The sequence below is a fragment of the Aspergillus steynii genome (genome assembly GCF_002849105.1).
Source record: "Aspergillus steynii IBT 23096 chromosome Unknown P170scaffold_3, whole genome shotgun sequence".
NCBI lineage: Eukaryota > Fungi > Ascomycota > Eurotiomycetes > Eurotiales > Aspergillaceae > Aspergillus > Aspergillus steynii.
The window spans coordinates 3,494,792-3,521,510 of NW_020194400.1; the positions used below are offsets into that span (position 1 = coordinate 3,494,792).

Sequence of the window (26,719 nt, forward strand, 5' to 3'; positions counted from 1 at the left end):
CGCGAAGTTGTCAAAGGAGAAATGCTGGAATCGAAGGGAGTCTGTCAAAGTGGGGTCAGCTCACGGGATCACGACAACGAAGACGCTACAGTCGCAACGATTGATAGTTGGACAGTTGGATATGCACAACAACAGAGCTCGGCCACAATGGTGGGGGATATCAAAACAGCTTTCCACTCTATCTATTGGTTTTCAGTGGCTGAATAGCTAAAGAGAACATTAAAACACGCCCATGCCATATGCACTTGGATAGACGGCACATCCTTCCATGGCCTTATCCAGTCCCAGGTGTGGTTTTAGAATAAAAAGGAGACCGGGAGAAAGACGCGGCTTCTCGTTCCTCCAGTTGAGCTCTTTTCCATCGTGATCTGCATAATCCGCGCTGTCATTTCCCCCCCGAAACCAATATCCAGAAGCCATCTTCGAAAACGCCTCGTGCCAGAAACAAGGAAAAAGATGGAGCCGACGATAAATTGTTCATGGAGATCCTTTTCAGTAGCTCTCTGCCATCATTCTTCGCATACATATATCGTCCCCGTGAGTAATTAGCTGGTATATGTATCTCCGCCCGACCTTCAATCGGTGTTCCGTAAACGACATTCGCTCGATCGTCTCTACCGCAACCCTAGATCCGTCATCTCGACGCTGTCTGCCGATCCCATCCAAAGGATGTTGTTGCATCTGTTCACGCATTCAAATGTCAGTCGGTGTATTCTTGGCGCAGCAAAACCCCTCCTGGGGAACTCTCGTAACAGCAACGCTCGCACAAAAGTATCGCGAAATCGACGAGTCAAAAGGAAGTCGGAACGCACCTGATCAGCACCAGGCCTAGGGTGCCCGTGTTCTTTCCATCAATGAATTCCTCCGTGTCCCGCAGCAGCACATTCATGTATGAATCAATGCTCTCCAACTTGCCCTTGTACTCGGTTTGACCCCATTTGAGACGGATGATAAGCTCGGTGCCGACCCTATAAGCCTAACTGTTAGCTCCAGGTTCCCAACATGATATGAACGCGATCGGGTGTCAAAGGTAGAGGATGAAAAGGAATGGCGAGAGCGATCGATGGTTTCGTCAAGGGGAGACGTACCGAGCCTGCAGGAAGGGCCGAGGGTTGACGGGTTGGAACTATTCAATTCATGTTAGAAAGCATTCTCATAGCCTTCAAAGCCGGATACTCATTGGCGTGGATAGGTGTAAAGGAAAGGAAATACGAACACTCATGGTTCAAATGATCTGAATGGTTTGACTCAACTGCCGGCGACGCGATCTTAACTGGTCACGAACTGCAACCCAAGCTCAGATAAAAGTGATCGGCTCAATAGAAAGGATTTCTCCTCCGGGGCAACGTGATTTGTGTGGGTGATGTGTTGGATTGATTGAAGTGATCGCGGTCGCCAGCTCGACGGGAAGTTCAACTTCTCCGGCCGCGAAAATGTGATGCGCCAGGGCAGTTTCCCACCAATCATCGCGCCTGTTTCTACACCGCCCTAACTGGTTCTTCAGCTGCGAAGCTTCCATCTCTTGTTTACTGTTCTTTAGGCATTTATCATTGCAGGGCATTCCGAAGAATCCGTGGATTGAAATTTCTTGGTGTTTTCATACTGTTTACATAACATTTTATCGTATCTACCCGGCCATTTCGTACATGGACCGAAAGCCACGGCTGCCGAAAGCCATCAGCAGGACGAGAGATACACACAATCAAAGGAGAATTTCTCAAGGAACCAAGTCAGATGACGCTGATGGTCAAATGCAGATGCAGATGGTATCGTGCTCGTAGATTAAGGCATTGGCATGGAGATTCCTCTAAGCTCTTCCAATGTCCCAGCTGATTTCCTTGACAGAGACTTCGTCTCCTGCCTTTTCGTCGTAGTCATACCACTCGCCCTCGGAGAGGTCAATGGCTGTAAAAAGAGTGGAAGACTCGATGCCCTTGGCGTCCCATTCTCCCTACATTGCCTCAGTCAGTCCAGGAGATCGTTAAATTACCGGAGATAGTGAGCAAACTACTCACATCGGGTTTGAATTCGGTGAATTCCAGGCCACGGCAGTCCAGGTCAATGACCTTCTGGCCCTTGCGCTTTTCCTGGGGCTCATAGGCATTCGGAGAGTTCATGATCGAAGCCGAATGAGTTTTCTGTTGTCGATAGGTTAGCTTCTTTGCGCAGGTCACCCTGTCTGAATTCGACTTCTCCATTCTTTGAATTTCAAAATCTTAGGCTGGAGAAAGAAGTAGAAGAACGAGGGCTATAGATCAATGGAAAACACCAGCAGGATCTCTTCTTGAAAGCATGAGGATGTCCCGATGGGCCATGATGCATAGCTCGGAGTTCAGGGACCTACCTGGCAAAGTTTGCATTTCCACACAAAGTTGGCCTCTCCACGGCTTCCAGGGATCTCGTGTTGTTCCTTTGAGTATTAAGTTAGCAAATATTCATTTACAAATCTTACAAACAAAGATTCGAGAGCGAAATGAAGCGTCATAAGAAAACTTACAAAGCGGGTGAAGCTGACCCAGTTAGGGTGAGTCTCGCGACAAGCATTGCATTGAACCTTGAAGGTATAGTAATAAGGCTCCTCCTCAGTGTCGGTGGGACGAAGCTGGGTGACTCTATGGAAAGACGATCGGTATAAGCTAGGCGACGCGACATGATCCGGTGCGGGGAAACAAAGCAGGTGCGAAAGAACACACAAAAAAGCGACAGATCAAATTTAGATGTGGGAGCCAATTATCTTACCCGTTCAGTTCTGCAGTGAGGATGAGAGAGAGCATTTTGACGGTCTGGACAGTGGAGCGAGATCAACCGGAAAATTGTCTGCAGTCGGGAAGCTGAAGAAAGTCTTCTCTCGGGATGCGGGGTGGGATTATTTGCGCGATGATGTCGTTGGTCATCGGCTCGCACAAAGTCGGCGGAGACCCTCCAACCACACCAACATAAACACTACGAGCAAGCACTACATTTTAAGTGTTTTGAATTTCATATAAGAATATTGACTTGATTGCAAGTGAATACAACAGAAACGCCAATAATGCTGGACCAAAATTGCTCAAACACAAAGAAATCCCAAGACAGGTATATACATCAGTCTATCGTGGCAGATAATATAGAATACAGAGACATGGCAAATTGATCTTGCTTATAGACGGCTCTGCTGCTGGTCCTGACCCAAAGGCTTGGTCGAGAACGCATTGAAATAGGCGTTCAGAGCGTCCGCAGTGCCGCTGCCTTCGGCCAACTGCACCAGACAGGCGACGTGGCTGTCGGGGCGAGTGACAACAACACCGCCCTTCTCGGGATCGAACCCAAGCTTTTCGTGGGCAGCAAACTTGGCGCTAGGGACTCTCACGTCGGGGATATTGTCGGCATAGATATGGTGGTGGTAATCGCGCAGGATCTGCGGCACGGCCTCCATATCGATCTGGTTCTTCTCCGCAGCGTAGACCAGGCAGAGGGTGAAGAGTTTCGAGTGAGGCTGGTGACGCTCGAAGAACGAAACATCCGCAATGTCGGGTCGACGGTGCATAGAAAGGAACGAGCGCTCCTTCTCCAGGTTAACACCCAGATCCGCAATGGCCTTCTTGGTGCTGGCCTGCTTTCCGGCGAAAATGAAGATCCGGAATGCGCCGTTGGCTGGGACTTCCTGTTCCAAATGCACCGAGTTGGAATCCGCAAGCCGGGTGACGGTTGAAGGCGTAAAGGCGCGACCCGGAACCAGCTTCACACCGGGAATGTTGAACAGAGGCGATTGAGCAGGGTGGCTTTCATCCCAGTTGAAAACGTTGGGCTTATAAGCGACACCGTAGCCACTGGTGAACTCGCATGAGGACTTGAAGGTCTTGACGAATTCGTCCTCCTCTCCGCCGGCGGCGGTGGTGGTGTGACTAGCAGACCCAACCTCGCCAGCAGATGGGCGACGTTTGGAGAACAGGGCGGCATATTTAGAGTCGAAATCAAGCAGAGTCTCTGCGACGTCTTTGCGCTCGCTTTCGTACGTGCTCAAGATGGATCGGTCGGCGAGCCCGGATTCGACGGCGTGCAGCTTCCAAGCCATGTTGAGAGCGTCATGGAAGGCAGTGTTCATTCCCTGACCAGCCTTGGGCTAAGCTGGAGTTAGCTCTTGCTCGGTTGACATGGGATTAGAGGATAATGTTTGTTAACATACGCTGTGGGTGTGGCAAGCATCGCCGCCCATGAAAACCCGCTCGTCCAGAGTGTATTTCTCGGAAATACCCTGTCCAATGGGGTAGACAGAGTACCATTCCACACGCTCCCATTCCAGCGAATAAGGCTGGAGGATCTTCTTCGCGGTTGTCTGAACCTCTTCGACGGTCGCGGTCTTTCTCGGGTTGAAATCGGGATCGGTGGAGGAAGCGATTTGGACATACAGGCGAACCATGTTGTCTTCTCGGGGAATAACCATGATCGAACCGGCATCAGAGTGGATAGTGCACTTGGTCTACGAGGACGTAGATTGTTAGCCTAATCAAATCTCCGAGGCGCTGAAATATCTAAATTGTCCACTTACCTCGATATCAGGGAAGTTAGTTCTCACGACGCCATCCATAACACCCCACACATAGGAGATAGGATCCTTGTGTCGGATGTTGATGCCCAGCTCTTGCCGGACAAAACTCCGAGCACCCTCGCCACTGAAGAGGTATTTCGTGCGAACCGTCTCGACGACATTAGTGTCAATCGACTTCAGCTGCACCTCCACGGGATATGTCTCATCCAAGCCATCGTTCTTGAACGCATGGATGGTCCAAGGACGCTCCACCGTCGTGCCGGCCTTTTGGATCTCATCCAAGAAAACGCGCTCAATCTTACCCTGGTGCACCAGAGTGGTGAAAGGGTAGCGGGTGTCGATGAAGCGCGGGCAGCTGGGCCAGCTGCCGGTACGGTGGATTCCTTTTCCGTCCGCGAGAGGATCCCAGAAAGCGACGTCGTACACCTTGGCGGGTCCGTACGCCATGATCTGGCGCTTGAGTCCCAAATTGCGGAGGATCTCTGTCGAGCGGGGTTGAATTCCATCGGCGCGGCCAGTGGCCGTGGGCACCGGTCGGTTGTCAATGTGCTTTACTTTGTAACCCCATCGGGACATACAAAGCGACAACAAAATACCGACGGGGCCTGCGCCCACGATGACGATATCGTAGTTTTCCTGAGGGTGGCCCATGCTGACAGTCGTGAGCGATCAACAAGCTCTATGCGACAGGGATACTAGGGTGTCGTTGTGGGGGAAATGATCGACAGTGAACAATTGGTAGATTGAATTGGGAGGAGACCGGGGAGTGCGATCAACGCATCCGCATAGAAAAGCAGAGGAGGAAGTTCAACGGGATGTGATCATCGAACTGATGTGAGAGAGGGAGAGGCAAAGTCGAACCATGAAGGGACAGGGACATCATATATAGCTGAAGGGAGCTGGGGGTAGCGGGCCGGAGAGCCAGCACCACGGAGAGCCACAACGGCATTCATCATCGGCTGGATCAGTTCGTAAGCAGAAGCAGAAAGGACGGCGACTGGGGCAGCCTCAGCAGGGTCGCCAGCGCCTCCACTGGAGAAGCTGGCAGAACCGACGCTAGTGGCCTCAGGACCTGCGGGGAGCGACTGCCGCTCTGCTTTCCGAACGTCTGGAGGAGCGGCGGAAAGAATCTCGGCAAGTGGAGGGCCCACGTGACCCTCTCGCGTCGGCACCACCGCCGGGATTTCGCTGCTGTCGGCCGTCCCTGATTGGCTGCACCCGGTGCTGCTGACTCAGCGGCTGGCCTGTCTGGCTGCCTCAGGCCGCCCTGTTCGCCTCGGAGATCCCGCCGTCGCCTTCCGGCTCCACTTATTCCTTTCGCTGTCGACGCCATTAGCGAGCACGCTAACGCTGCCTTCTGTTAAGCTCCATTCCGCAGGCAATCAAGATCGGCTCTTACAGTGTAGTCTTTATATCCCATATTCATTGCCCGTCTCGGGTGATGTTCCTTTCGTCATCGCTGAAGATCTACGGCGTACATGGTCCGAGAGAAGCCTCGGTTCCTATCAGTGTATAGTACTACTTAGTATTTCTAATAATGGGACCCAAAGGCAATTAGACAGCAAGGGATGATCTGAAGTTTACTCCGTACGGCATGCCGATCTTCTGGGCCGTCTCACTCCGGCGTGCATCGGCATAGCGGATAATAGCGGGCATAGCTACCTGAAGCTATACCCGGTGAGTCAAGAAAAGCCTATTAGGCAAGCAGCACCTTATTCAGACCAAACGATACAATCAATCGTATTATATGGTTACTGCCTGAGACTAATAGAGTCATATCATTCTACTGAATCAATGGTGGTGGGGAAATACTATTGATCTATTATAATACAAGCCACCGAGTCTAGCTATACCAAATCAGCGGCCTTCCTCAAACATCCATGGATCACGCTCGGTGAATTCCGACTACTTCCATGGCCATTCTATTGACCCGTCATTCACATCTATACAATAGGTATTATTGATTCAATGTAGCCCGCTAGACCAGGCTAGATTGTCAATGCAATATAGCAATCATATTGTTCTGAATAGACCCTGACATTCGAGTTCGAAATGTCCAGTACATAAGATCTTCGTTATCTCTAGGCACTATATTCTGCATCTCACCAAACCTCCACATATTCTGTTCACTCATAACTGTTCCTTCCTTGCTCTCAATTACACCTTCTCTTCAGCTTCTCTTCAGCTTCTCATCAAAAAGAGCATCTGATCATTTGCATCTCTAAAATGACTCGTGACCACTGCGACGTGCCCATCGTGTTGAGCATGGAGTGAGTTAGGGTTCTTCATTGCAGCTATCCGTATACTAACCATTGCCGATGTAGCCACCTTGAGTACGAAGACATTGCCAAGCTCAATCCCTTCTACGACGAATTGAAAACTTTCTGGGAATTTCCATCGGATATAACCTACTCTTCGCTGTCCTCGAGCGCGTCCTCCGGCAGGGATTCGTTCCAGTCCATTCCGTCCGAGGTTGACATGGTCGTTGCTCCTCTGGAAGTGTCGCCATCGCCTCCAATGCGCTACATTAAGCCAGCGACTCCAGTCCCTGCGCCGGAGAAGGCTCGTGTGGTTCTTCATGACGGAAATGAATACAAGACAGCCTACACTGCGCTTGAAAAACCCGTGGTGGCCCAGGTTGCGATTGTAGAGTATGAAGAGCATTTCAAACAGCCCATGTCACCGGTGAAAGTCTCCTCCGATTCTGGCGAATTGGACTTGCTTGAATTCAATCTTATCGATAATCCATTCAAGGAAAAAGTCGTCTCACATAAAAGGCTCTTCGGCGAGAATGGCTGGCTTGGAAACACCCCAGATATGAGATGTCTGTCGAACGAAAAGCACATGTCAAAGACATTCATCAATCTGGGAAAGAAGATCAAGCACCAAGTCGAGGAGTTCGTAAGTTGTTCCGAGCCTGTTCCAACCTTTGATCTTTTTTTGTTGCCATCATTCTAACACTGGGATTAGGCTGAGGACATGGCGAAAGTCTATCCTATTCCATTCGCTCGTGGACCGCGCCCTTTCAGGATGTTGCCCGGAACGACTATTCCCATCTCGCTGAATCCTCCGATGCAGGCCAAGATGTATTCCGAGCTGGAAGTCATGATCTGTGTCACTGCCAATGATTTCTTATTTGAGCAACACGGCAGGGGCCGGGTCTCCGAAGAATCGATCAGGAAAGTCACAAGCTTCTGGGAGTCCAAGAATAGGCCTCACGTCGTCGAGTTTCAGTTCGACCAGGCCACTCAGCGCCGACTGATCTTATCCAACATCCGCACTCTACAATTCAACGGCGAGAGTTCGACTAATCCCATTCTGCTGCATTCGAATCTCCGTAACTGGAAGGCGATCGTGCAAGAAATGAGTGTGCGTACATTCTGTGCTCCTGACAGCGCCATCCGCAAGCACATGCACGATATCGATAAGCTCCTCGGAATGCTAGGAGCGCCGACCGTGACTTTGCTTGCTTTCCAGGAACTGCAGATGAAAACATTGGCCATGATGAAGAAGAATCTGGAGGAAAGGTACTCCGACGAGAAGGGCAAGGGCCGGTCATCTAGGCCCAGAAACGGATCCACTCGAGACCGTCGGGGACAGAGTGCTTAGCTAGTCGCTTTCTGAGATTCGTCGTTAGCTGTTATTTCTTATTTCCTTTTTTCCTTCGAGTTGCAAATCTGAGTGTTTTAATCTGGCCATGCTGTTTATCTTCAATCTTTATTCCTGACGAAGCGTGCGTCGCTCGATCAAGGCAATGAAATGAATGTTGTTTTGAGAACCAAAATGAAAATCGAAAAGAAATGGCCCCGGGTGCACGTGGGCCGACGTCATAGGCGGAATCACGAGAAACTAGAAAGGGCTGGAGACCGCCAAACCATCGCCTTGATCGCTTCTCCTCTTGCGGAGCCAAAAGCCAGCCTGTCGACCCGGAGATGAAACTTGACGACTTGATGGTGAAGGCGCTGAGTTTTTATTATGACCTATCTGTTTCGATCTTCGATCCTTAGGCCCTCCTTACTTGATGCCTGCTTCCCCCTTGCTGACACCGCTCCAGTAGGCATCAGGGACATTTTAGTGCTCCAGTAGCAACTAGCCATTTCTTGACCCCAACAATGACAGTCTCTTTTTGAACACCTTATTCCGCTCCTATCTTTCCACTTAGGGAGGTTTGAGTTCCCACCCGGCGTGGAGCATCTCCCGCAGAGCATTCACGATGACAGGTCCCATCCACACGTACGGCCCATCATGCCTTCTTGCCGATGACGAACCCGACCTAGCTACTTGGCACTCTTCAGACTCTGCGCCAAAAGCCCGTCCCCAGTTCTTTTACGCGTCCTCGTTGCCAATCGATGATCCTTTGACTGCCTTGCCTCCTCCTTCAGGCGGTCAAGATTCGGGAAACGAACGAGCTCCACCCCAACCCTTTTCGGTCAAAGATAATATCGTGCTAGAAGAGACATGGCTATCCATACTACGAGCCGGGAAGCAGAAGGCTTCCGAGGCGAAACGGTCGCTGGAAGGCTCTGCGGTCTTGACAAAGAAAGGGGTCTCGGTACCCGGGCAAAGGTCCGTTCCTACAGACCGCAGAAGACCGACAGGAACGCGGGGGGATATAAGTCTGGCTGGCAGTGAAAGAAGCCATGCAAGTCTTCCTGATTTCTCTCTTGACGACCGCACACCACAGACCTTCGGAGTACGATCCGGCTATGAATCCGGCAGTGTAGAAGCGGACAACAAAGAATCAGGGGAAAGAGTACGCCCTCGCTCCAAATTGGATAACGCTGTGAAAATCACCGATGGGTCCACTCCGCTTAGTTATCGAAAACGGGATTTGTCTCCAAGCAGTGGAAACCTCAAGGCTACCAGACGCAAGACCAACGAGTCACCGCAGAGTGAGGACACGGCTATTGAGGGGGTAGAAAGTGGGAGTCTGCGTGGCGGTTCCTCGCGCGACGGAAGTATCAGCGGTTCCCCATTCGCCAGAGCACCTTCAACAAGACCCCAAAGTCTGTTGGGACGCTCTGTGGATTCTACTGCGTCCAAGGATGGCAGCCAGGGGCTTCAAGCAGACGCCCCAGCCAATGTGTCTAGTCACGTAGCTCCGAAACCCTCCGGGCTCAGGAATAGCGCTCATCCAGACGAGGCGCCTGGGGATTCTATAGAAGAGGATGAAGAGTCAAGGGAGAAGGAAACGGCTCAGACGAAGATTCCCGTGGGTGTATCCCGTCTTCATTTGGTGGAACTGCCCAATCTGAAGGTACAAATCATCTCGAAATTCTCCCCATGACTATGTTTCGAAACCCTAACATTTGAATAGATGAAACCAATATACTGGAGTCCTCTACATGACATATCAAGTGTCCTTCGCGCAACCTGGTTCTACAAGAACACTATGCTACCAGTGGAAACAGACCTGGCCAATAAACTCGAGGACGGTTACGTGTATCTGAAGCCATGGACCGAGACGTGGCAAGACGAGCTCAACAGTTGCGTAGAGAATGGAGCCGATGCAGAGATGAAAATTGTGCACCGGCTATGGTCAAAGGAAGATCTAAAATCCCAAACCGCATCTGCTGCGGCTCAGGATCCGAGTACGTTAACTTCTCGCCCCGGGACGTCCGAAGCGCCGGAAAACGACAGATCCGACGACACAAATTTTGATGAAAATCGAGCTGCTGGTGGATCGGCTGTTCATTCTGAAGCTGTCAAGCCTTTCGTTCACTCGAGCGTCATCTATGTTGACGGAAAAGACGCACAGATTCTTCGGCCTAGTTTACTTCCATCAGTGGCTAGGGGAAGGAGACCGCTCAGTGCGATTCGCAAAGGGCGGCAAATAGGGATCCCTGTAATTCGAGGTTTCAGTAGGCGACTCTGGGAACAGCTGCATCCGTCCAAGCCAAGTCCGGTTGATGTCAGAAATTATCTCCGAAGCACTCAATCGCGCACCATGACCCGGACGAGCGGTGGCAGGCAAATTTGCTACGCCTGTGCAATGGAGGAGTCGCGGCCTTCTCCCACCGACCTGATACTAGTCGTGCATGGGATAGGGCAAAAGCTTTCGGAGCGCATGGAGAGCTTCCATTTCACGCATGCCATCAATGCATTTCGTAGGAATGTCAACATGGAACTAAACAGCGAACCGGTCTGGCCGCATGTACGGCAAGATCATGGCGGAATAATGGTTCTTCCTGTTAACTGGCGCTCTACATTGTCTTTGGATGACGCCAATCTCGAGTCGCAGGCAGATGACCCTACTGCTAATCATTTCACACTTAAGGACATCACGCCGGACACAATACCCGCGGTCAGGTCGCTGATCAGCGATGTCATGCTTGACATTCCGTATTATCTGTCACATCACAAGCCGAAAATGGTCCAGGCTGTTGTGAAAGAGGCCAACCGGATCTATCGACTCTGGTGTAAGAACAATCCCGGGTTTCAGCAGAATGGCCGGGTGCATTTGCTTGCACATTCTCTTGGGAGTGCGATGGCACTGGACATTCTGAGCCACCAGCCAACCACAATCCCTGACTTTGATTTCTCGAAAACTCCCCTTCGTGGAGACATTTTCGAGTTCGATACTAAGAATCTCTTCATCTGTGGGAGTCCAGCGGGATTCTTCCTACTTCTCAACAAAGGTATGCGACACAGACTTCACATCAACCAGAAGTTCGATACTGACGCTCATTCATTATAGCAAATCTTCTACCTCGACGCGGCAGAGATAAACCTGGCTGTGAAGGGGATGACCGTCTTCGTGGAGTTGCCGGAGACGCAGACACATATGGGTGTCTAGCTGTAGATAACCTCTACAACATCATGCATACCACAGACCGTGAGTTGGCCCTAACGCGGCACAACCCGCTCTTTACTGACCCAAGCAGCAATTGCATACCGTGTCAATGCCGCAGTCGACATCGATCTAGCAAATTCCTTGAAAACCGCCTCCATCCCCAGCTCCTCTGCTTCGTTCTGGCAATCCTTCGGCAGTGTCTTCCGCTGGAGCTCGCCACCTTCTTTCACGTCTTCCACGGCCACCTCCTCTCGCCCAGCCGCTGTCGCTAAGCTCCCTTCAAACGTTGAACTCGAGACCCACGACTTCACCCGCGAAGAAATCGCTGAGAAACGCATGCTCCTGCTCAACGACAACGCGCAAATAGACTACTTCCTCTCCGGCGGCAGCGGTCCCTTGAACATTCAGTACCTGAACATGCTGAGTGCCCACAGCAGCTACTGGACGCTCACTGACTTCGTCCGGTTCCTTGTGATTGAAATTGCCCGGAAACAAGGCAAGGATTCAACACTGCCTGCGTTGCGGGCGGAAAAGAAGAAAGGGTGGAAATATAATAAAGGATGATTGATATCTTGTCGATAGACGACCATTTGCGTGCTTCAGAATCAAGGACTGAGTATATTACCTACACTCACTTGAATTTAGGGCTTGGGTTTTTATTTCTTGGGTGGGCTAATTTAATGAGTTTATGACCGGTGTTGTTGCTCGATACCCTTTCTCTTCTGGAGTCTTGAAAAGACTTTCTTCTTACTATGCTTTTTCTTTCCTTCCCTCTCTCTTTCATCTCGGTGTGGCTCTTCCTGGTGCATTAGTTGTGGTTTGTTGGACATAGTGAGAACTCGAATTCAGATGGTTATTTTCAAGTGCGGACTTCCTAGCTTTCATATAATTATCATAAAACATAGAAGCCCAGCGGTATATATCACTTATAATAGTCACGTATAGTCCAATATTCTATTTTTCAGCCACAACAGCCCCTAGCATCAAAGCTTCCACCAAAGCACCCTGCTCGGCCTTTCCGCTTCCCGGCTGGAGTACCAAGAGCGAGTTCGCGCTCGCAAGGCTGCCTACCCTCGAGCTCCGCTGCCCGACGCCTTCCAGGCCCGTGCTAGTTGCATATAGTCGTCCATCCGATCGAGACGCCGTCACGATGGCCCGGTGATATTCTGTGCGTTTGGCGTCACGCGGGAACGGGTGGGAAAGGGAGACCGATACGAGAGGTAAGCCAAACGCAGGAAGCACACCCGCCGAGACCTCCCTCTGGCCCATTCCCATCAGCTTATGCAGCGAAAGAAGCACGAACAGGTTCAGGGTGACGAGAGCCGAAGCGGGGTTGCCCGGGAGCGAGAAGATGAGTTTTGTCTCGCGCTCTTGCTGCGCCGACTGCGTCGACGACGAAGCCTTGAATGGGACCGTCGCGAAGGTGGTGGGTTTCCCTGGTTTCATGGACACTCGACCGAAGTGGATGGTGCCGCCTAGAGAACGCTCGATGGTGGGTTTAAGCAGGTCCAGCTCGCCCATTGATACTCCGCCAGTAGTGATGATTACATCGACGCTGGCAGTTGCTTTTCCGACTCCTCGGAGAGCGTTTCTCAAGCTGTGCTCGAGTTCGCCTACCGGCGTGTCGCGAGCAATGCCAAGATCAACCGTTTGGAATCCCCAGGAAGCCAGACAGGATAGAAGGGACGGGCGATTTGAGTCTCGAATTTGTCCCCCGTAGAGCTTGTTCGGGTCGTCATGCTCTACCAGCTCGTCTCCTGTGCTCAGGACTCCGACACAGGGTTTCTTGTATACCTTGACCGTTCCCGTGCCAGTAGCCGCTAAGAGTCCTATCTCGCCTCCCACGGAGGTGATCAAGTCTCCTTTTCGAAGAATCCTGGAACCCAGCGCGACGTCGCTGCCTGGTTCACGTACATTCTCGTTGGGTTTGATATCTCCAGTCAAGATCTCCACGGTTGCCTCTTCTTCGCCATCAGGAGTTGAAGACGCCAGGACCGTATCCTCGACCATGACAACGGCGTTTGCGTTTGGCGGCAGGGGCGCCCCTGTTGTGATTCTTGCAATGGTTCCCGGCTCAAGCGGTGCCAGAGTACCACCGGGATTAGCGTGGGTAATCGATGCCACGGGGAATATGCCCTTCGTACTAGGACCAAGATCCGGTGACTCTGGTGCAATCACGGCGTATCCGTCCACAATGCTGGCTCGGTAGGCTGGAACCGCCTCGCCAGCATACACATCCTCCGCAATAACAGACCCAACCAAGGCCACGTTCACTGGGGCCTCGACAACGACCGGATCGGGAGTATGCTTGGTAATTAACTGGAGTGCTTCGTCAACTGAAAGCATCGGATATGGAGACGAGCGATATCGCCGGTTTGGCCCAGCATTGGGGTCATTTGAGTTTGGTCGGTCCGACGGGGAAGTGTGTGCTTTCGGGACAACATGTCCATGGCCATGGGAATGATCATGATGGTGATGGTGATGATGAGAATGAGAATGCCCTGCTTGGGATTCTGGCTGCTTGCTTCCAGATGAAACGCCAGCTTCGGTTTCTAACTTTTTGACGCCACCCGCATGGATAGCTCGGGAATTGGCACCGGCGGCTTGCATACACGCGTGGGGAAGAAGCTTGATGACTGCTTCGAGATTCTCCTTAGCGCCTTTAGGAGACCCTGGGAGGGTAATAATTAACGACTTGTCTCTCACACCAGCAACCGGCCGAGACATCATAGCGACTATGCATAATTGTCAGTTCCTGATTCTGGGTCATGCGATGCAGCGTTGTGTCCTACATGGTGTGATTTTCAACGAAGCAGCTATCATGCCGTGCCTTTGAAGCTTCAGTTAGTAGTCTTGGTCTTGATCTTTAAAAGGTATGGAACCCCGGGTCTTGGGACTTACACAAGGCCGTATGCATGGCGATGGATGAGAGGTGATACAGCCTGTTCCCTTGTTAGCTTTGGAATGACTCCATTGAGGGCCAATCGAACGAACCTCCGGGGTGTTGTCCTTCACTGCAAATCCTGTACCACCGCTAACGAGGACAAGATTTACCCAGTCTGGTCCGTCTGTCCAATTGCAGATGGCTCGTTGAATCTCCAGCACATTGTCGGGTACGATCTTGGTAACCGGTTGCTCCCAGTTGCTCGATCCCTCCGAAAATAAACCCGTAAGAGTCTCGCCTACTCTATCTGTTGATGGATCTTGAGAAGCAGTGTCCGACACGATGAGGATTGCTGGTTTGAGCTGAGTGTCTGCCATGGTGGCGGATGTTGGTGATGATGGAGTGAGGGGCGGGTTTGCAGTGCGGGGAGTCTTTGCTTCTTTAAAATGTCCGTCATGTGCAGGCGGCTCTCGCGGGTTTCTACACTTCATCCTGCGACGCCCGATACGTATGCGCTGTTAAGATATATCGTAGAATTGCATTTAAATACTTAGTACGTCCATTATCCCCGACGCCTGTTACTGTACACCACCTCTTCAAACATCATAGCAATTTCGCGGGAATCATGACGCTATTCACGCATTCCCAAGACTCTACAGTTCAAGTCGATTCCATACGCCTCAATGCGGTATATAAGAGAACATCAGAAGAAAGTGAAGCTTAAAAAATCCAAGTCGTACAGATGATTTCCACCCCGGTTCATCTAGTCTTCTCTCAGAGAAGACATCTTCCGCCGCCAACCTTAGGCTCCGAAATCGGTCGCCTTTCCTGCTATCAGGAGCCCGACGATAAGGCCGAACAGACCAAGTACCGAACTGAAGATCTCAATGACGAGGATCTTCACGAACCTATAATGAACGCAATTAGCATTTTCAACCTGGAGATGCGGAGGTAGGGAGGAACGAACAGGGTAGCGTCAGCAGCATCGGCCAGGGCCGCACCACTTCCGTTCATGCCGACAGAGACACCGCAGATCAAGTTGCATGCGCCCACCGTGAGGCCACCCCAGAACAGTCCGTAACCGGTGTAGTAGTTGCCGCCCGTGAGAAGCTCGTCGTTGTCCACCAGGTTGAGCTTCGAAGAGAACACAATAGCCATGATAACTCCGTAAATAGCCACGACTTCGCAGAAAATAATCGAGATCAAGTTCTTTGTCCGAATTCTAGGTGCCTTGACACCACCGCCGACAATCGAAGAGCCCGTAAGGAAGATGCCCCTATAGATCCTAGTGTAAGTGACCGCGCGAGGGAATTGGCGAGAACCGTGGAGACGAGAATATACCATGCTGCTCCTACAACCGATAAACCGATACACATCGCAATACCCAGGTTCGCCCAGGCGTACGGGGACACGGATTCGAGGAATTGGCCGACCTAGAGGTTGGATTAACGGCGGTCCGACAGCAGCGGAGAGGGGGGAGAGATGCGAGAGGACGCCGATCGTACATTAAACTGTTCGCCATCTCCATGGAATAGCATGTCTTCAGCGGCATAGGTTAGCGGAGTATTTACAACAGCAGCGATGATGAAATCACTCACATCCTCCTATCACCAGGAGTGACACGGTAGCAGTACTGGCAGGATAGAGGAGACCCATGATGACCTCCAACCTAGAGCACAACCTGCAAGCTGGAGGAGAGAAAAAACCAACGAACGGGCCTCACGGAGGGGGGGAGCTCGAGGAGAAGTCGAAAGAGAGTGGTAGGACAGCCGATGAAGCTCCTGGGCGGATCAGCATCGCCGTCTCAGCCAGACTTGGGACTGGGACACGACTCGCCGGTCGGGCCGGCGTTAATCCGCGCAGGCGGCGGCGGAGTTGCTTGTCAGTTCATACTGTTTCCCCAGACGGACCCATGGGTCGAAGCTCACTCCCAGTCGCCCTCTGAATTCCCTCGTGCGCCTGGTTTACTCGCATTCTACGCCTCGTCTCTCCTTGACTCCCTTCTTCCGACGCCATTGTATCCTTAGCGCCCGTCTCGGACCATCCTCGCACAACCCGCTAACTAATCCATATATTGCCTCCGCGTCGTGCTACTACTTCCTTAGTACTCCTCCTACCCCTGATCCTGTGAATTCACCACGACCACCACGTCTCAATCGCCATGGCCGCCACCGGAGTTGGGTCGTATTCGAACCCGCTGAAAAAGTTCAAGTATGTTTGGTCGGTGCCCACTACGGCTTCCATGGGTTGCTAACTAGGCTGTAGGTTGGTGTTCTTGGGAGAACAGAGCGGTATGATCCAGCAACTCACTTCACGCGTGGCTGTGAGCTACAGAGGTGGTCAGGTCTAACAACGGGAATCTAGTCGGGAAAACATCGCTGATCACGCGGTTCATGTACGACTCGTTCGACAACACATACCAAGCCACTATCGGAATCGACTTCCTCTCGAAGGTATGCCTAAACCACGGTCGACGACTGCTATGTCACGCCAGGCGTTCCTCCGCAAGAGCCATGTTATCTAATCCGGACATTCTTTTAGACTATGTACTTGGAGGACCGGACGGTTCGACTGCAACTTTGGGACACTGCTGGTCAGGAGCGTTTCCGATCTCTGATTCCTTCCTACATCCGTGACTCGAGCGTTGCGGTCGTCGTTTATGATATCTCGAACGCCAAATCCTTCCAGAACACCCGGAAATGGATCGACGACGTACGAGGAGAGCGTGGCAACGATGTGATTATCGTGCTGGTGGGCAACAAGACCGATTTGAACGATAAGCGAGAAGTTACGACGGCACAGGGTGAAGAGGAGGCCAAGAAGAACGGCTTGATGTTCATCGAAACCAGTGCCAAGGTCGGCCACAACGTCAAGCAGCTTTTCCGGAGGATAGCCCAGGCTCTACCGGGAATGGAGGGCGAGGCGAACAAGGGAGAGAACAACAGTCCGTTCATTCCAGTCCTCGGTCACCATGTCCAGATGCTAACTGTTTGGTTCTAGTGATTGACGTTAATATAAGTCCCAAAGAGACCACGAACAATGACGGATGTGCCTGCTAGCGGTTGTATTTTATCTGGTCTCACCTACCACCCTTTTCGCCATTTGCTCCCCTGAATCTCAATGATGAGGTTTGAGATTGTCCATAATGCTCTGCCATTTTTAAGATGTACATTTTCCTTCCTTTGCTTTTTCAGGTGATAGCGTGTTTAGATCAAACCTTTTTATTCCAAATGTTCTTCCCACTTTCCTTTTTCCCCTTCTTTACTCCTGGCTGAGTGTCCTCTTTTCTGCTTAATTTGAGGGATATCGATGTTGTTCCTCTCTTTTTTTTTTGCCCCATTTTTCAGCATCCACTTGCCTCTCGCTCGATGGCCATTGGGGTCGGATTCTTCGTCTTGACCGTCTATATTGGCGGCCATCATCTCGAACATCTACGGCCTGGTCCAGTTAGGAATGGCCGTGTATTCATTGACCTTGCGATTTACATGGCAGCTTTAGCATTTTTAAATGACAATAGCATACCGGAGACCAGTGATTGTACGTATGGATAGAGGGACCCTGTGGTGAATTGGCTGGACTGGCTTTGGCATTGAGGTTCGTCGCGAAGGTGAGGAGCATGTGACAAGCATAGCGGTGATACGGCAATTGTACTATGACAATCTATCAGAAAGATCAATAAGGCCGAGTGGAAAAATTAGGTTGCTCAGGGTGGTGATGTGCTGCGATCAGTAAGACTCGAAGCCTGCCGAGTAATGTGATAGAGGCTAGGTGGACGGCTAACTAGGTGGTTACGGGAAGAGGGGGTTGAGAATGAAGATAGGGGAGGTTTTTAGCAGGGCAATTGGCTCGGTTTGTTTATCGGGGTCGCAGAGAGGAAATAAATAAGGCGAAAGAGAAAAAAAGGAGCTGGTACGGAGTAGTAGGAGCAAAAAGCGGATATACAAAAACAAAAAAGAAATTGGAGTATGGGATGAACCGGGATTGAACCGGTGACCTCACGATTGCCAGGTGATCTGACTGATTGAAGTTGACTTCAGTCGTGCGCTCTCCCAACTGAGCTATCACCCCAATTGTTGTAATTTGGCCTGGATTATGGCTTTATCAATGGAGCTTATTCTTGAAGCACAATGAAGTAACAGCAACATCATCCGGTTTGCTCTCGACAAAACAGGTTTTCTCTCAATGGTGCCTCGAGTGGATGGTTATTACGGACTTGTAGATGACACTTAGCCTGCTATTTTATCCAATGTTCATATGACGAGTGTATGCGGACTGGCATGGTACACTGTGTCATTATATATTCAGGTGTGTTTACTACGTTTTGCATGTCCAAATCCACAGGCCCCGTTCTTGCGTGGTCAGTGCCTGGAAAATGCAGGGACCCAAAAAAAAAAAAAAAAAAAAAAAGGTCAAGCCCGAGTTATCCTCGGCCGGAGAGTAACATGTTTCGACGTACGGAGTACCTCGAGCACCATGCGACAGATCATATTCCGTAGACACGGCTCCATAGTCAGTCCACGGCAGGGTTGAAAGGATAGAACCCGCCAATTGATTTTCCAGTATCCACCACGAGAAGATCCATCGGTCTACTAGGCCAGGGACCACAGGGCAGACTCCGTAGGCAACCAGGCCGATGGAACTGCAATTTAACGATGGCGGCCGTATTCGTACCAGGCTCCCTTCAACGTCATGGAAATGAGGAAGCGAAAGGGCAGCGATCGGCAGGCGGATCGCCCGGAAAATGGCGCCCCTGTGCGGCTGCGATTGGCCCATGGCTCGCCCCCAGCGCCAGCCTCTTTTTCTCTCTCTCACCCCTTCTGACATCGCCTTCCATTCCTTTTCCTATTTCTGCTCTCGTGCCACTATCACCGATAAACCCCCTCCATCGGCGATATCAACTCTGCAAATATGGGGTTATCAACCCGTTTCCTCCGCATCCCGCGGCCTGAGGTATGTCGACTTCCTGGAAAATTTTCTGGCTGCCCTTATCACCATCCTTTCCCGTTCCGTCCGGTCGCTCGTGGGCGCTAACGACGACGCCTGGGTCGCGCTACAGACATTCCTCTATGTGATGAGCCTGCGCACCGGCGCTGCTCTGATCACTCTGTCCCTACTCCTCAACAAGATCAGCGGCCTCTATGGACTACTCGCTCTGCTCACCGGCTACCACCTTTCCCCTGTGCAACTGTCCATGTATATTTACTCCTTAATCGCCCTCGGTCTTGCGACGATACTTTTCCCTCACATCCGGAAGCAATCCCCCCTGCAATGCCTCGCCCTCGCCTGGCTCTACGTGTTCGACAGCATCATCAACGCCGCCTACACCGCAACCTTCGGCGTAACATGGTTCCTGGTCGTTTCCCAGCACTACGAGAATGGAACGGTGTCGGGACCGGGTAGTGAGACGATCGCCCAGACTGCCGGCTTTACCAGTCCCAAGTATGACGATTCTTACACCGAGTCGACCTATACCGAGTCCACCGATGGAAGCAACTACGCCCGGAGTTCCGAGGGCCTAAGCAACGCCGTGACCCAGCCGGAAAGCTTCCAGAGCATCCTCTTCATCTGCACCCTGTGGGTCGTCCGCGCCTACTTTGTGTTCGTGATGCTCGCTTTCGCACGCCAGGCCCTGCGCATCTACATCGCCGTGCCGCGTCACACGCAACTGCCCACCCACAGCCGCAATACATCCAACGCCAGCGTTGCTAGCGTGGCTGACATCGATCGGGAGCCATTCTCGCCGTTCAGCCCGGAGGGCCAGGGCTGGCAGGGCAAACTCGGTCGCGCCATGATCAGTGTGGGCCGTAACTACTGGCTGGGCGAAGACGAGGAGGGAACTAGCTGGATGAACAACATCGGGCGCCGGTTCCGCACTCGCCTCGAGAACACCGAGCTCCCCGGACCCCTCGAGCGCGAGAGAAGACGTCGCTCTGGTACCGGCCCCCCGCAGCCCTCTCAATCTGCCGTTCAGGCTGCCGCCTTGCAGCAACCGATCTACGAGCAAGCCCCGGGGATGAATGTCAAGATGCAAGACTGGACCGAAAACCGGTGATCCAGGCCGCTCAAATCCACCTCGCATAGGACACCCACCCACTCATGCTTTGGCCGATTGTAGAACCCTGCCTAAATAGGGTCTTCTTTTCATCATAACCACTGCCAAGAACGCGAGGGCGGTTCTGTCCTGTTTGGCAAGGAGTGAGGTCACATGCTTCTTCTATCCGATCTCTCCACCCCGGATATAGCGGAGAGACTCCTCAGCCCGTTGCCTCTTCACTGCGTGATACATATAGCCCGTTTTATTTTCCTTCGTTCCTGTTATTATATATGGCGAGATGATCTACATACCCTGGTTACGAATCAGACAGTTGGAAAGGACGGGCTGGATTGGCGGCGTTTTTTTTTGACATCCTTTCCTCTGTTGCTCATTCCATGGTCGTCTCTTCATGGACGAGGCGTGGGCTCTCAGGTTGCATATGGGAGAGACGAGTCTGCACAAACCACGTGGGAACATAATATCTTTACCCCCAGCCCTTAGTCTAGCATTGGAGCATGTACATTGATACTGGTTGATATGGGTTGGTTGTTTTTATAACGGCGTCAATAAGGAACCATTGTCTAATCTGCACCCAACTCGATTTTGAATAGTAATTCTTTTTTCTTTTCTTTCTTTTGTGATGACCACTCCGGAAATATCCGGTAAGCAAAGAAGAACGGGTAGGTATAGACAGGAATCACGACTGGTCAGCCGTTGTATAGGGCATCAGTTGCGTCTCTCGCCCGAGAGGGCAGCCCTAAGGGAGCACGTGCTTCTCACCACCAACCCTGCAGGCTTGCAGGCCTCCAGGCCTCCAGGTCTTAGTCAGGCAGGCATACAAAGCCCGACGGCGGCCTGCAAAAACGGGCAGATCCAATCACCGGCAATGCAATTGCACGCTGCCCGCATGCAAACCGAGCAAACCGAGCAAAAGCCGCGCTGACGTGCTCGACTGCAGGTCACGGGATGACCACGCCATGCCCCATGCGGCATGTTTGCAGAGGCTGCCCGCGCCGGTTTGCATCGATGTCGTGATCGCAAACCAATCAGGAGGCTGCTGATCCATCCCCGATGGCGGAGATTCACCCAAAAGTTCTATGGAGAACTAAACCGCCGCTTTTCTGGTAGAGTTGATCGCACCAGAGAAAAAGGGAGACGGGAAACTATCAAGCTAAAAATTTCCATGACTTCTGCGTCGTGGCCTGTGATCTTCTCCTGTTCTTTCCCACACCTTCATACCCTCTGCTGAATTTGAATTGGGTGGGGAGTCACCGTGTGCGGTGATATCCAGTTCTCTACGTCAATTGCAGTCGAAGTACCATCCCACCTTCGGCGCTGTGAGTAGCGCAGTCGGCAATTGTCAACATGGCGACCGTTCCCACTGCTGGAGAAGCTGGTATGTCTGCACTGAAGTTCCTTCCTGTTGCCATTTTTTATTTGATCAGCTTTCTTCTCTCTGGACTGTTTTATTGAACGAGGACTGATGATTCATCGCTTCTCACAGTGGCGAGAGTTGCCTACCTGGCCAGCGACGTCGTTCTCTCCGTCCAGCCCTCTCTCAAAGCAGACTCCTTGTTTAGCAAGCCTCTCAAGGCTCTCAATGCGACCAAGGCTCAGAGCCTGCTGTCGCACCATGTGACGGATGTAAGTGTGGTGGACCCGCAGGGTGCCGAAATAACAGCGATCGGTCACTGACAATTGTCATAGGTGGTGACCGTCCGATATAACGAAGACCCTCTTCTCTCTGCCTTCCATCCTCTGCAGGGAGGTCGTACGGTTTCGGTTGTTACCAGCTCGTCGACCCTTCTTTCCTCCATTCCTCATCTCTACCGCTTGGCGAACCACCCCGTCGTCATCCATGTCGCCCTGGAGCCCTATCCGTTCCCAGACTACTCGGTGATCAGTTCGATACGGCAGTGTGGCTTCACTTTCTTGCATTCGGAGACCACCCAGGAGGCGCAAGACATTGCTATTACAGCGCATGCTCTGGCTCGCAAGTCCGGAAAGGGTGTCATCCATTTCTTCGACCCTGCGAACTCGGCTCGTGATGAGGCCATCCCCCAGGAAAACGTGGACGTCGTGAAGACGCTACTGCACCTGGGTGGAAACACTGCTACTCATGCCGATGGCCTTGGTGTTCAGACCTTGTACGCCGACTCGGGTCGTGTTGCCACTGTCTCCGAGGAAGTGGCGGAGGGCAGCAGCAAGGAGCAGACCGAGGCTACCTCTGCTCCGGCACAGCCATCTCAGACTCCTTCGAGCGTCAGTGTGGACAACTCTTCCGTTGGATCTTCGCGGAGAGACAGCAGCACGGACAGCCGTGCTACGAGCTCTGCAGCCACCACCGTCGACAACTCCTCCGTGCGTCCCGTCAGCGCAGCCGATATCTTTGAATGGACGACCCAGATTTGGAACGTGCTGTCCGAAGCTGTGGGGCGTAACTACAATGCTATCGAATACACTGGCCCCGCCGATGCCAAGGCAGCTATTTTTGTCTTCGGCTCGACGGGTGTGTTCGTGGATGTTCTGGCTAAGCAGGACATTGCCCCCGAACTTGCCAACGTCGGCCTGATCACTGCCCGTCTTTACCGACCTTGGGTTGGAGGCCAGATTGCCAACTCTATCCCGAGCTCCGTTGAGAAAATCGCTGTCTTGGAGCAGGTCCGCAAAACCACGAAATGGGGTCCTTCGTTCATGGATCTCTTGTCGAGCTTGACCCCGGCTACTGCTGGCGGACGCAGCCCCAAAATCGTTGGCTACCGACTTGGATACATTGAGCCTTCTACCTCCGTCCAGGCTCTTCGCGGCATTGTTCAGAACCTCGAGACCGCCGCTCCTATCCAGAACCTCGAGGTCGGAAGCTCGAAGATCCCTACCATCCAGACCCCCCTTGAGCAGCCTCACATCGAAAATGCGTACCTGAAGATTCTGGACCAGCTCTTTGGAGAGCGCCTGCACATCGCCAACCAGCTGGACTCGAAGAACGCCGGTGTTTCTAACACCATTGCGGCAAGCCCCGAGTATGGATTTGGTTCCCTGATCGCCAGGATGGAGCGCCGTAAGCGTTTCGCCCGGGAAGTCGAGGAGGCCTCCAAGGCCAGCACCTTCGCTACCGAGGGACCCAAGACATGGCTTTCCAAGTGGGCCCTTGCTGCCAATGACCCCTCCAAGGCCAACAAGCTGGCTGCCGACGTTATCGCCCGTCTCTCCAATGACGGATCCCAGCTGTCTCGACAGCTCCTCGAATCGAAGAAACTCTTCTACGATGAAACCCTTTGGCTTGTGGGCTCGGACGCCTGGGCTTATGACCTTGGCAACTCCGGTGTCCACCATGTCCTGGCATCCGGTGCTAACGTGAACATGCTTGTCATTGATTCGCAGCCTTATTCGGAGCGTGCTGCTGCTGATGCTGCGCGCCGGAAGAAGGACATCGGGCTTTACGCCATGAACTTTGGCAATGCCTATGTTGCCTCCGTTGCTGTCTACGGTTCCTACACCCAGGTCCTCCAAGCCATGGCCGAGGCCGAGAAGTTCGATGGACCTTCCGTCATTCTTGCTTATCTGCCCTACAACCAGGAGAATGACTCCGCTCTCACCGTTCTGCAGGAGACTAAGAAGGCCGTTGATCTTGGCTACTGGCCTCTCTACCGCTGGAACCCTGCAAACGAGGAGCAGGGTGAGCCCAAGTTTGAGCTTGACTCAGAACGTATCAAGCGCGAGCTCGAGGAGTTCCTCCGAAGGGATAACCAATTGACTCAACTCATGAACCGTCAGCCCAAGTTTTCTTCCGTTCTTTCCGAGTCTTATGGAACCGAGGTTCGTGCTTTGCAGAAGCGCAAGGCCAAGGATTCCTATGAGAAGCTCTTGGAGGGCCTTTTCGGTGCACCTCTGACCATTCTTTTCGCATCGGACAATGGTAACGCTCAGAACTTGGCCAAGCGACTGGGCAACCGAGGCCGTGCTCGTGGTCTGAAGACTATGGTCCTGGCCATGGATGACTACCCGATCGAAGATCTGTCCACCGAGGAGAATGTGGTTTTCATTTGCAGTACTGCAGGCCAGGGAGAATTCCCCATGAACGGCCGCGGCCTGTGGGAAGTGGTGAAGAGCTCGGGTGATTTGGACCTGTCTGCCATCAACTACTCCGTGTTTGGTCTTGGTGATAGCCACTACTGGCCTCGAAAGGAAGACAAGATCTATTACAACAAGCCTGCTAAGGATCTCGATGCTCGCGTTGCTTTCCTCGGAGGCCGTAAGCTCGCAGATATTGGCCTTGGTGACGATCAAGACCCCGACGCCTACCAGACCGGTTACTCGGAATGGGAGCCTCGTCTCTGGCAAGCTTTGGGCGTGGACAAGGTCGAGGGTCTGCCCGAAGAGCCCGCACCGCTGACGAATGAAGACATCAAGATCCAGTCCAACTTCCTGCGTGGCACTATCGCCGAGGGCTTGCTGGACGAGTCTACCGCTGCCATTTCCGCCAGTGACCAGCAGCTGACCAAATTCCACGGTACTTACATGCAGGACGATCGTGATGTCCGTGATGAGCGCAAGGCCCAGGGTCTTGAGCCAGCCTACAGCTTCATGATTCGTTGCCGACTGCCGGGTGGTGTCGCTACCCCCTCTCAGTGGCTGCAGATGGACGCCATCAGCAGCTCCTGCGGCAACGAGACCATGAAGCTTACAACAAGACAGACCTTCCAGTTCCACGGTGTCGTCAAGCGTAACCTCCGTGCCGCCATGCGTGCCATCAACAAGTCGTTGATGACTACCATTGCTGCCTGTGGTGATGTCAACCGAAACGTCATGTGCAGTTCGCTGCCGGAGCTCTCCGCATACCACCGCGAAGCCCACGCTGTTGCGCAGAAGATCAGCGATCACCTCCTCCCATCTACGACCGCCTATCACGAGATCTGGCTGAAGGATGACAATGATAAGAAGGTTCAGGTCGCCGGAGATGCTATCGTCGACCACGAGCCGCTCTACGGACCTACCTACCTTCCCCGTAAATTCAAGATCACTATCGCCATTCCTCCGCACAACGACACCGATGTTTACGCCCATGATATCGGTTTGATTGCCATCAAGGGCTCCGATGGACACCTGGAAGGATTCAACGTTCTTGCTGGTGGTGGTATGGGTGCTACCCACAACAACAAGAAGACCTACCCCCAGACTGGCCGTATGTTCGGATATGTGCCCGCTGACAAGGCTCACATCTTCTGTGAGAAGATCATGCTTGTCCAGCGTGATCACGGTGATCGCAAGAACCGCAAGCACGCTCGTCTAAAGTACACCATCGATGACATGACCGTCGAGGGCTTCAAGGAGAAGGTTGAGGCCATCCTTCCCGACGGCCTGCGGTTTGCGGAGCCTCGCCCGTTCAAATTTGCCTCGAACGTCGACACCTTCGGCTGGCAGAAGGACGAGAAGGGTCTCAACCACTTTACCTTCTTTATCGAGAACGGTCGTATCGAGGACACCGCAGAGTTCAAGATGCGTTCTGGTCTGCGTGAGTTGGCGACTCTTGACAAGGGCGAGTTCCGCCTCACTGGAAACCAGCACCTGATCCTGTCCAACGTCAAGGATGAGGACCTTCCTCCCATCAAGGAGCTGATGGCCAAGTACAAGCTCGACAACACCGCTTTCAGCGGCATGCGTCTCTCGTCGTCTGCCTGTGTTGCTTTCCCTACATGCGGTCTCGCAATGGCCGAGTCTGAGCGCTACCTGCCGGTCCTCATCTCCAAGCTGGAGTCAACCCTCGAGGAGGTGGGTCTGGCCTCGGACAGCATTGTGATGCGTATGACTGGTTGCCCCAACGGCTGTGCCAGACCCTGGCTTGCCGAAGCCGCCTTCGTTGGTAAGGCTTATGGCGCGTACAACATGTACCTTGGCGGTGGCTACCACGGACAGCGTCTGAACAAGCTCTACCGGTCTTCCATCAAGGAGGATGAAATCCTGGATATCATGAAGGATCTTCTCCGGAGATACTCGCGTGAGCGCAACACCGATGGCGAAGAGCCCGAGCGGTTCGGAGACTGGTGTATCCGCGCCGGCGTGATCAAGGCGACGACGGATGGACAGAACTTCCACGAAGGAGTAAGTTAATATCACCGTTCCAGAATTTTTTGTCACCTCCGATCTAACCGACTATTCTACAGGTTGCCGAAGATGACGAGGAAGAAGAGTAAAGGATTCAAAAAGAAAAGATGATTTTGTTTTAATGTTGGACATGTCAATTCTAATGCTATGACCATCTATGTTTTATGCCTATTTGCATTGTTGTGATTTAGATTGAAGTTTTCCCCCAGTGGACATCTTGATTCATTATGACCCTGACGCCTGCATCTTGTCTGTATATACTGCGGTGCCCAAAATATGCTTGCATTTTTTACATGCTGTGTTGTAATCCGGACCTTGGACCAACCGCTTGATAATGTGCCTTATTAAGTCAACGTTGCACTACAAATCTCTCAAAAT

The 26,719-nt window shown here is 52.3% G+C and overlaps 10 protein-coding genes and 1 non-coding gene across 11 annotated transcripts; 5 read left to right on the plus strand and 6 right to left on the minus strand.

Moving 5' to 3' along the window:
* Positions 1 to 164: 164 nt before the first annotated feature.
* P170DRAFT_436127 (small nuclear ribonucleoprotein F) lies at positions 165 to 1,392 on the minus strand. The gene is made up of 4 exons (XM_024849091.1): positions 1,217 to 1,392; positions 1,089 to 1,126; positions 813 to 968; positions 165 to 681 (listed from the first exon to the last, which is right to left on the minus strand). The coding sequence occupies exons 1-4, from the start codon at positions 1,220 to 1,222 to the stop codon at positions 615 to 617; spliced, it is 267 nt and encodes an 88-aa protein (XP_024706353.1). The 5' UTR covers positions 1,223 to 1,392; the 3' UTR covers positions 165 to 614.
* A 180-nt stretch (positions 1,393 to 1,572) lies between these two features.
* On the minus strand, positions 1,573 to 2,826 carry P170DRAFT_406582 (CXXC motif containing zinc binding protein). Its single transcript, XM_024846638.1, has 5 exons — positions 2,740 to 2,826; positions 2,498 to 2,612; positions 2,345 to 2,410; positions 2,016 to 2,138; positions 1,573 to 1,951 (listed from the first exon to the last, which is right to left on the minus strand). The coding sequence occupies exons 1-5, from the start codon at positions 2,772 to 2,774 to the stop codon at positions 1,808 to 1,810; spliced, it is 483 nt and encodes a 160-aa protein (XP_024706354.1). The 5' UTR covers positions 2,775 to 2,826; the 3' UTR covers positions 1,573 to 1,807.
* A 177-nt stretch (positions 2,827 to 3,003) lies between these two features.
* On the minus strand, positions 3,004 to 5,593 carry P170DRAFT_382200 (putative FAD monooxygenase). Its single transcript, XM_024845596.1, has 3 exons — positions 4,529 to 5,593; positions 4,166 to 4,459; positions 3,004 to 4,102 (listed from the first exon to the last, which is right to left on the minus strand). The coding sequence occupies exons 1-3, from the start codon at positions 5,177 to 5,179 to the stop codon at positions 3,140 to 3,142; spliced, it is 1,908 nt and encodes a 635-aa protein (XP_024706355.1). The 5' UTR covers positions 5,180 to 5,593; the 3' UTR covers positions 3,004 to 3,139.
* A 1,077-nt stretch (positions 5,594 to 6,670) lies between these two features.
* On the plus strand, positions 6,671 to 8,137 carry P170DRAFT_464063 (uncharacterized protein; the record flags this gene model as incomplete). Its single annotated transcript, XM_024852219.1, has 3 exons — positions 6,671 to 6,798; positions 6,853 to 7,429; positions 7,499 to 8,137. Exons 1-3 carry the CDS (start codon positions 6,755 to 6,757, stop codon positions 8,135 to 8,137), a joined length of 1,260 nt encoding a protein of 419 aa, XP_024706356.1. The 5' UTR covers positions 6,671 to 6,754.
* Positions 8,138 to 8,741: 604 nt separating this feature from the next.
* On the plus strand, positions 8,742 to 11,885 carry P170DRAFT_425338 (uncharacterized protein; the record flags this gene model as incomplete). Its single annotated transcript, XM_024847627.1, has 4 exons — positions 8,742 to 9,785; positions 9,846 to 11,166; positions 11,226 to 11,363; positions 11,413 to 11,885. 4 exons carry the CDS (start codon positions 8,742 to 8,744, stop codon positions 11,883 to 11,885), a joined length of 2,976 nt encoding a protein of 991 aa, XP_024706357.1.
* Positions 11,886 to 12,181: 296 nt separating this feature from the next.
* Positions 12,182 to 14,597, minus strand: P170DRAFT_455343 (bifunctional molybdopterin adenylyltransferase MobB/molybdopterin molybdotransferase MoeA family protein). The gene is made up of 4 exons (XM_024851519.1): positions 14,315 to 14,597; positions 14,223 to 14,262; positions 14,114 to 14,151; positions 12,182 to 14,056 (listed from the first exon to the last, which is right to left on the minus strand). Exons 1-4 carry the CDS (start codon positions 14,580 to 14,582, stop codon positions 12,276 to 12,278), a joined length of 2,127 nt encoding a protein of 708 aa, XP_024706358.1. The 5' UTR covers positions 14,583 to 14,597; the 3' UTR covers positions 12,182 to 12,275.
* Positions 14,598 to 14,740: 143 nt separating this feature from the next.
* On the minus strand, positions 14,741 to 15,990 carry P170DRAFT_436134 (H(+)-transporting V0 sector ATPase subunit c''). Its single transcript, XM_024849092.1, has 5 exons — positions 15,804 to 15,990; positions 15,711 to 15,745; positions 15,547 to 15,638; positions 15,173 to 15,481; positions 14,741 to 15,113 (listed from the first exon to the last, which is right to left on the minus strand). The coding sequence occupies exons 1-5, from the start codon at positions 15,859 to 15,861 to the stop codon at positions 15,008 to 15,010; spliced, it is 600 nt and encodes a 199-aa protein (XP_024706359.1). The 5' UTR covers positions 15,862 to 15,990; the 3' UTR covers positions 14,741 to 15,007.
* A 268-nt stretch (positions 15,991 to 16,258) lies between these two features.
* On the plus strand, positions 16,259 to 17,345 carry P170DRAFT_159035 (Rab family GTPase YPT6). The gene is made up of 5 exons (XM_024842555.1): positions 16,259 to 16,416; positions 16,471 to 16,496; positions 16,570 to 16,658; positions 16,747 to 17,149; positions 17,206 to 17,345. Exons 1-5 carry the CDS (start codon positions 16,367 to 16,369, stop codon positions 17,262 to 17,264), a joined length of 627 nt encoding a protein of 208 aa, XP_024706360.1. The 5' UTR covers positions 16,259 to 16,366; the 3' UTR covers positions 17,265 to 17,345.
* Positions 17,346 to 18,171: 826 nt separating this feature from the next.
* Positions 18,172 to 18,273, minus strand: P170DRAFT_t79. Its single transcript has one exon. It is a non-coding gene; the product is annotated as a tRNA-Phe (tRNA).
* Positions 18,274 to 18,904: 631 nt separating this feature from the next.
* P170DRAFT_436137 (inositol phosphorylceramide synthase regulatory subunit KEI1) lies at positions 18,905 to 20,729 on the plus strand. The gene is made up of 2 exons (XM_024849093.1): positions 18,905 to 19,155; positions 19,262 to 20,729. The coding sequence occupies exons 1-2, from the start codon at positions 19,114 to 19,116 to the stop codon at positions 20,255 to 20,257; spliced, it is 1,038 nt and encodes a 345-aa protein (XP_024706361.1). The 5' UTR covers positions 18,905 to 19,113; the 3' UTR covers positions 20,258 to 20,729.
* Positions 20,730 to 21,455: 726 nt separating this feature from the next.
* Positions 21,456 to 26,457, plus strand: P170DRAFT_159248 (sulfite reductase (NADPH) subunit beta). Its single transcript, XM_024842556.1, has 3 exons — positions 21,456 to 21,635; positions 21,744 to 21,883; positions 21,947 to 26,457. Exons 1-3 carry the CDS (start codon positions 21,605 to 21,607, stop codon positions 26,345 to 26,347), a joined length of 4,572 nt encoding a protein of 1,523 aa, XP_024706362.1. The 5' UTR covers positions 21,456 to 21,604; the 3' UTR covers positions 26,348 to 26,457.
* Positions 26,458 to 26,719: the final 262 nt, after the last annotated feature.

Coding starts and splice junctions, on each gene's coding strand:
- P170DRAFT_406582 (XM_024846638.1), bottom strand. CDS start 2,774: ATGCTCTCTCTCATCCTCACTGCAGAACTGAACGG. Junction 2,613..2,739: donor CTCACTGCAGAACTGAACGG/GTAAGATAATTG, acceptor GTCTTTCCATAG/AGTCACCCAGCTTCGTCCCA. Junction 1,952..2,015: donor TCACCGAATTCAAACCCGAT/GTGAGTAGTTTG, acceptor GAGGCAATGTAG/GGAGAATGGGACGCCAAGGG.
- P170DRAFT_382200 (XM_024845596.1), bottom strand. CDS start 5,179: ATGGGCCACCCTCAGGAAAACTACGATATCGTCATCGTGGGCGCAGGC. Junction 4,460..4,528: donor CTAACTTCCCTGATATCGAG/GTAAGTGGACAA, acceptor ACGTCCTCGTAG/ACCAAGTGCACTATCCACTC. Junction 4,103..4,165: donor ATGCTTGCCACACCCACAGC/GTATGTTAACAA, acceptor ACTCCAGCTTAG/CCCAAGGCTGGTCAGGGAAT.
- P170DRAFT_159035 (XM_024842555.1), top strand. CDS start 16,367: ATGGCCGCCACCGGAGTTGGGTCGTATTCGAACCCGCTGAAAAAGTTC. Junction 16,659..16,746: donor GAATCGACTTCCTCTCGAAG/GTATGCCTAAAC, acceptor ACATTCTTTTAG/ACTATGTACTTGGAGGACCG. Junction 17,150..17,205: donor GAACAAGGGAGAGAACAACA/GTCCGTTCATTC, acceptor GTTTGGTTCTAG/TGATTGACGTTAATATAAGT.
- P170DRAFT_159248 (XM_024842556.1), top strand. CDS start 21,605: ATGGCGACCGTTCCCACTGCTGGAGAAGCTG. Junction 21,636..21,743: donor TCCCACTGCTGGAGAAGCTG/GTATGTCTGCAC, acceptor CGCTTCTCACAG/TGGCGAGAGTTGCCTACCTG. Junction 21,884..21,946: donor TGTCGCACCATGTGACGGAT/GTAAGTGTGGTG, acceptor CAATTGTCATAG/GTGGTGACCGTCCGATATAA.
- P170DRAFT_436127 (XM_024849091.1), bottom strand. Junction 969..1,088: donor CGGCCCTTCCTGCAGGCTCG/GTACGTCTCCCC, acceptor TTAGGCTTATAG/GGTCGGCACCGAGCTTATCA. Junction 682..812: donor CTAGGCCTGGTGCTGATCAG/GTGCGTTCCGAC, acceptor ATGCGTGAACAG/ATGCAACAACATCCTTTGGA.
- P170DRAFT_455343 (XM_024851519.1), bottom strand. CDS start 14,582: ATGGCAGACACTCAGCTCAAACCAGCAATCCTCATCGTGTCGGACACT. Junction 14,263..14,314: donor GAAGGACAACACCCCGGAGG/TTCGTTCGATTG, acceptor CAAGGGAACAGG/CTGTATCACCTCTCATCCAT. Junction 14,152..14,222: donor CGCCATGCATACGGCCTTGT/GTAAGTCCCAAG, acceptor GAAGCTTCAAAG/GCACGGCATGATAGCTGCTT.
- P170DRAFT_436137 (XM_024849093.1), top strand. CDS start 19,114: ATGGGGTTATCAACCCGTTTCCTCCGCATCCCGCGGCCTGAG. Junction 19,156..19,261: donor TCCGCATCCCGCGGCCTGAG/GTATGTCGACTT, acceptor GTCGCGCTACAG/ACATTCCTCTATGTGATGAG.
- P170DRAFT_436134 (XM_024849092.1), bottom strand. CDS start 15,861: ATGGGTCTCCTCTATCCTGCCAGTACTGCTACCGTGTCACTCCTGGTG. Junction 15,639..15,710: donor GAGATGGCGAACAGTTTAAT/GTACGATCGGCG, acceptor TCCAACCTCTAG/GTCGGCCAATTCCTCGAATC. Junction 15,114..15,172: donor GATGCTGCTGACGCTACCCT/GTTCGTTCCTCC, acceptor CGTTCATTATAG/GTTCGTGAAGATCCTCGTCA.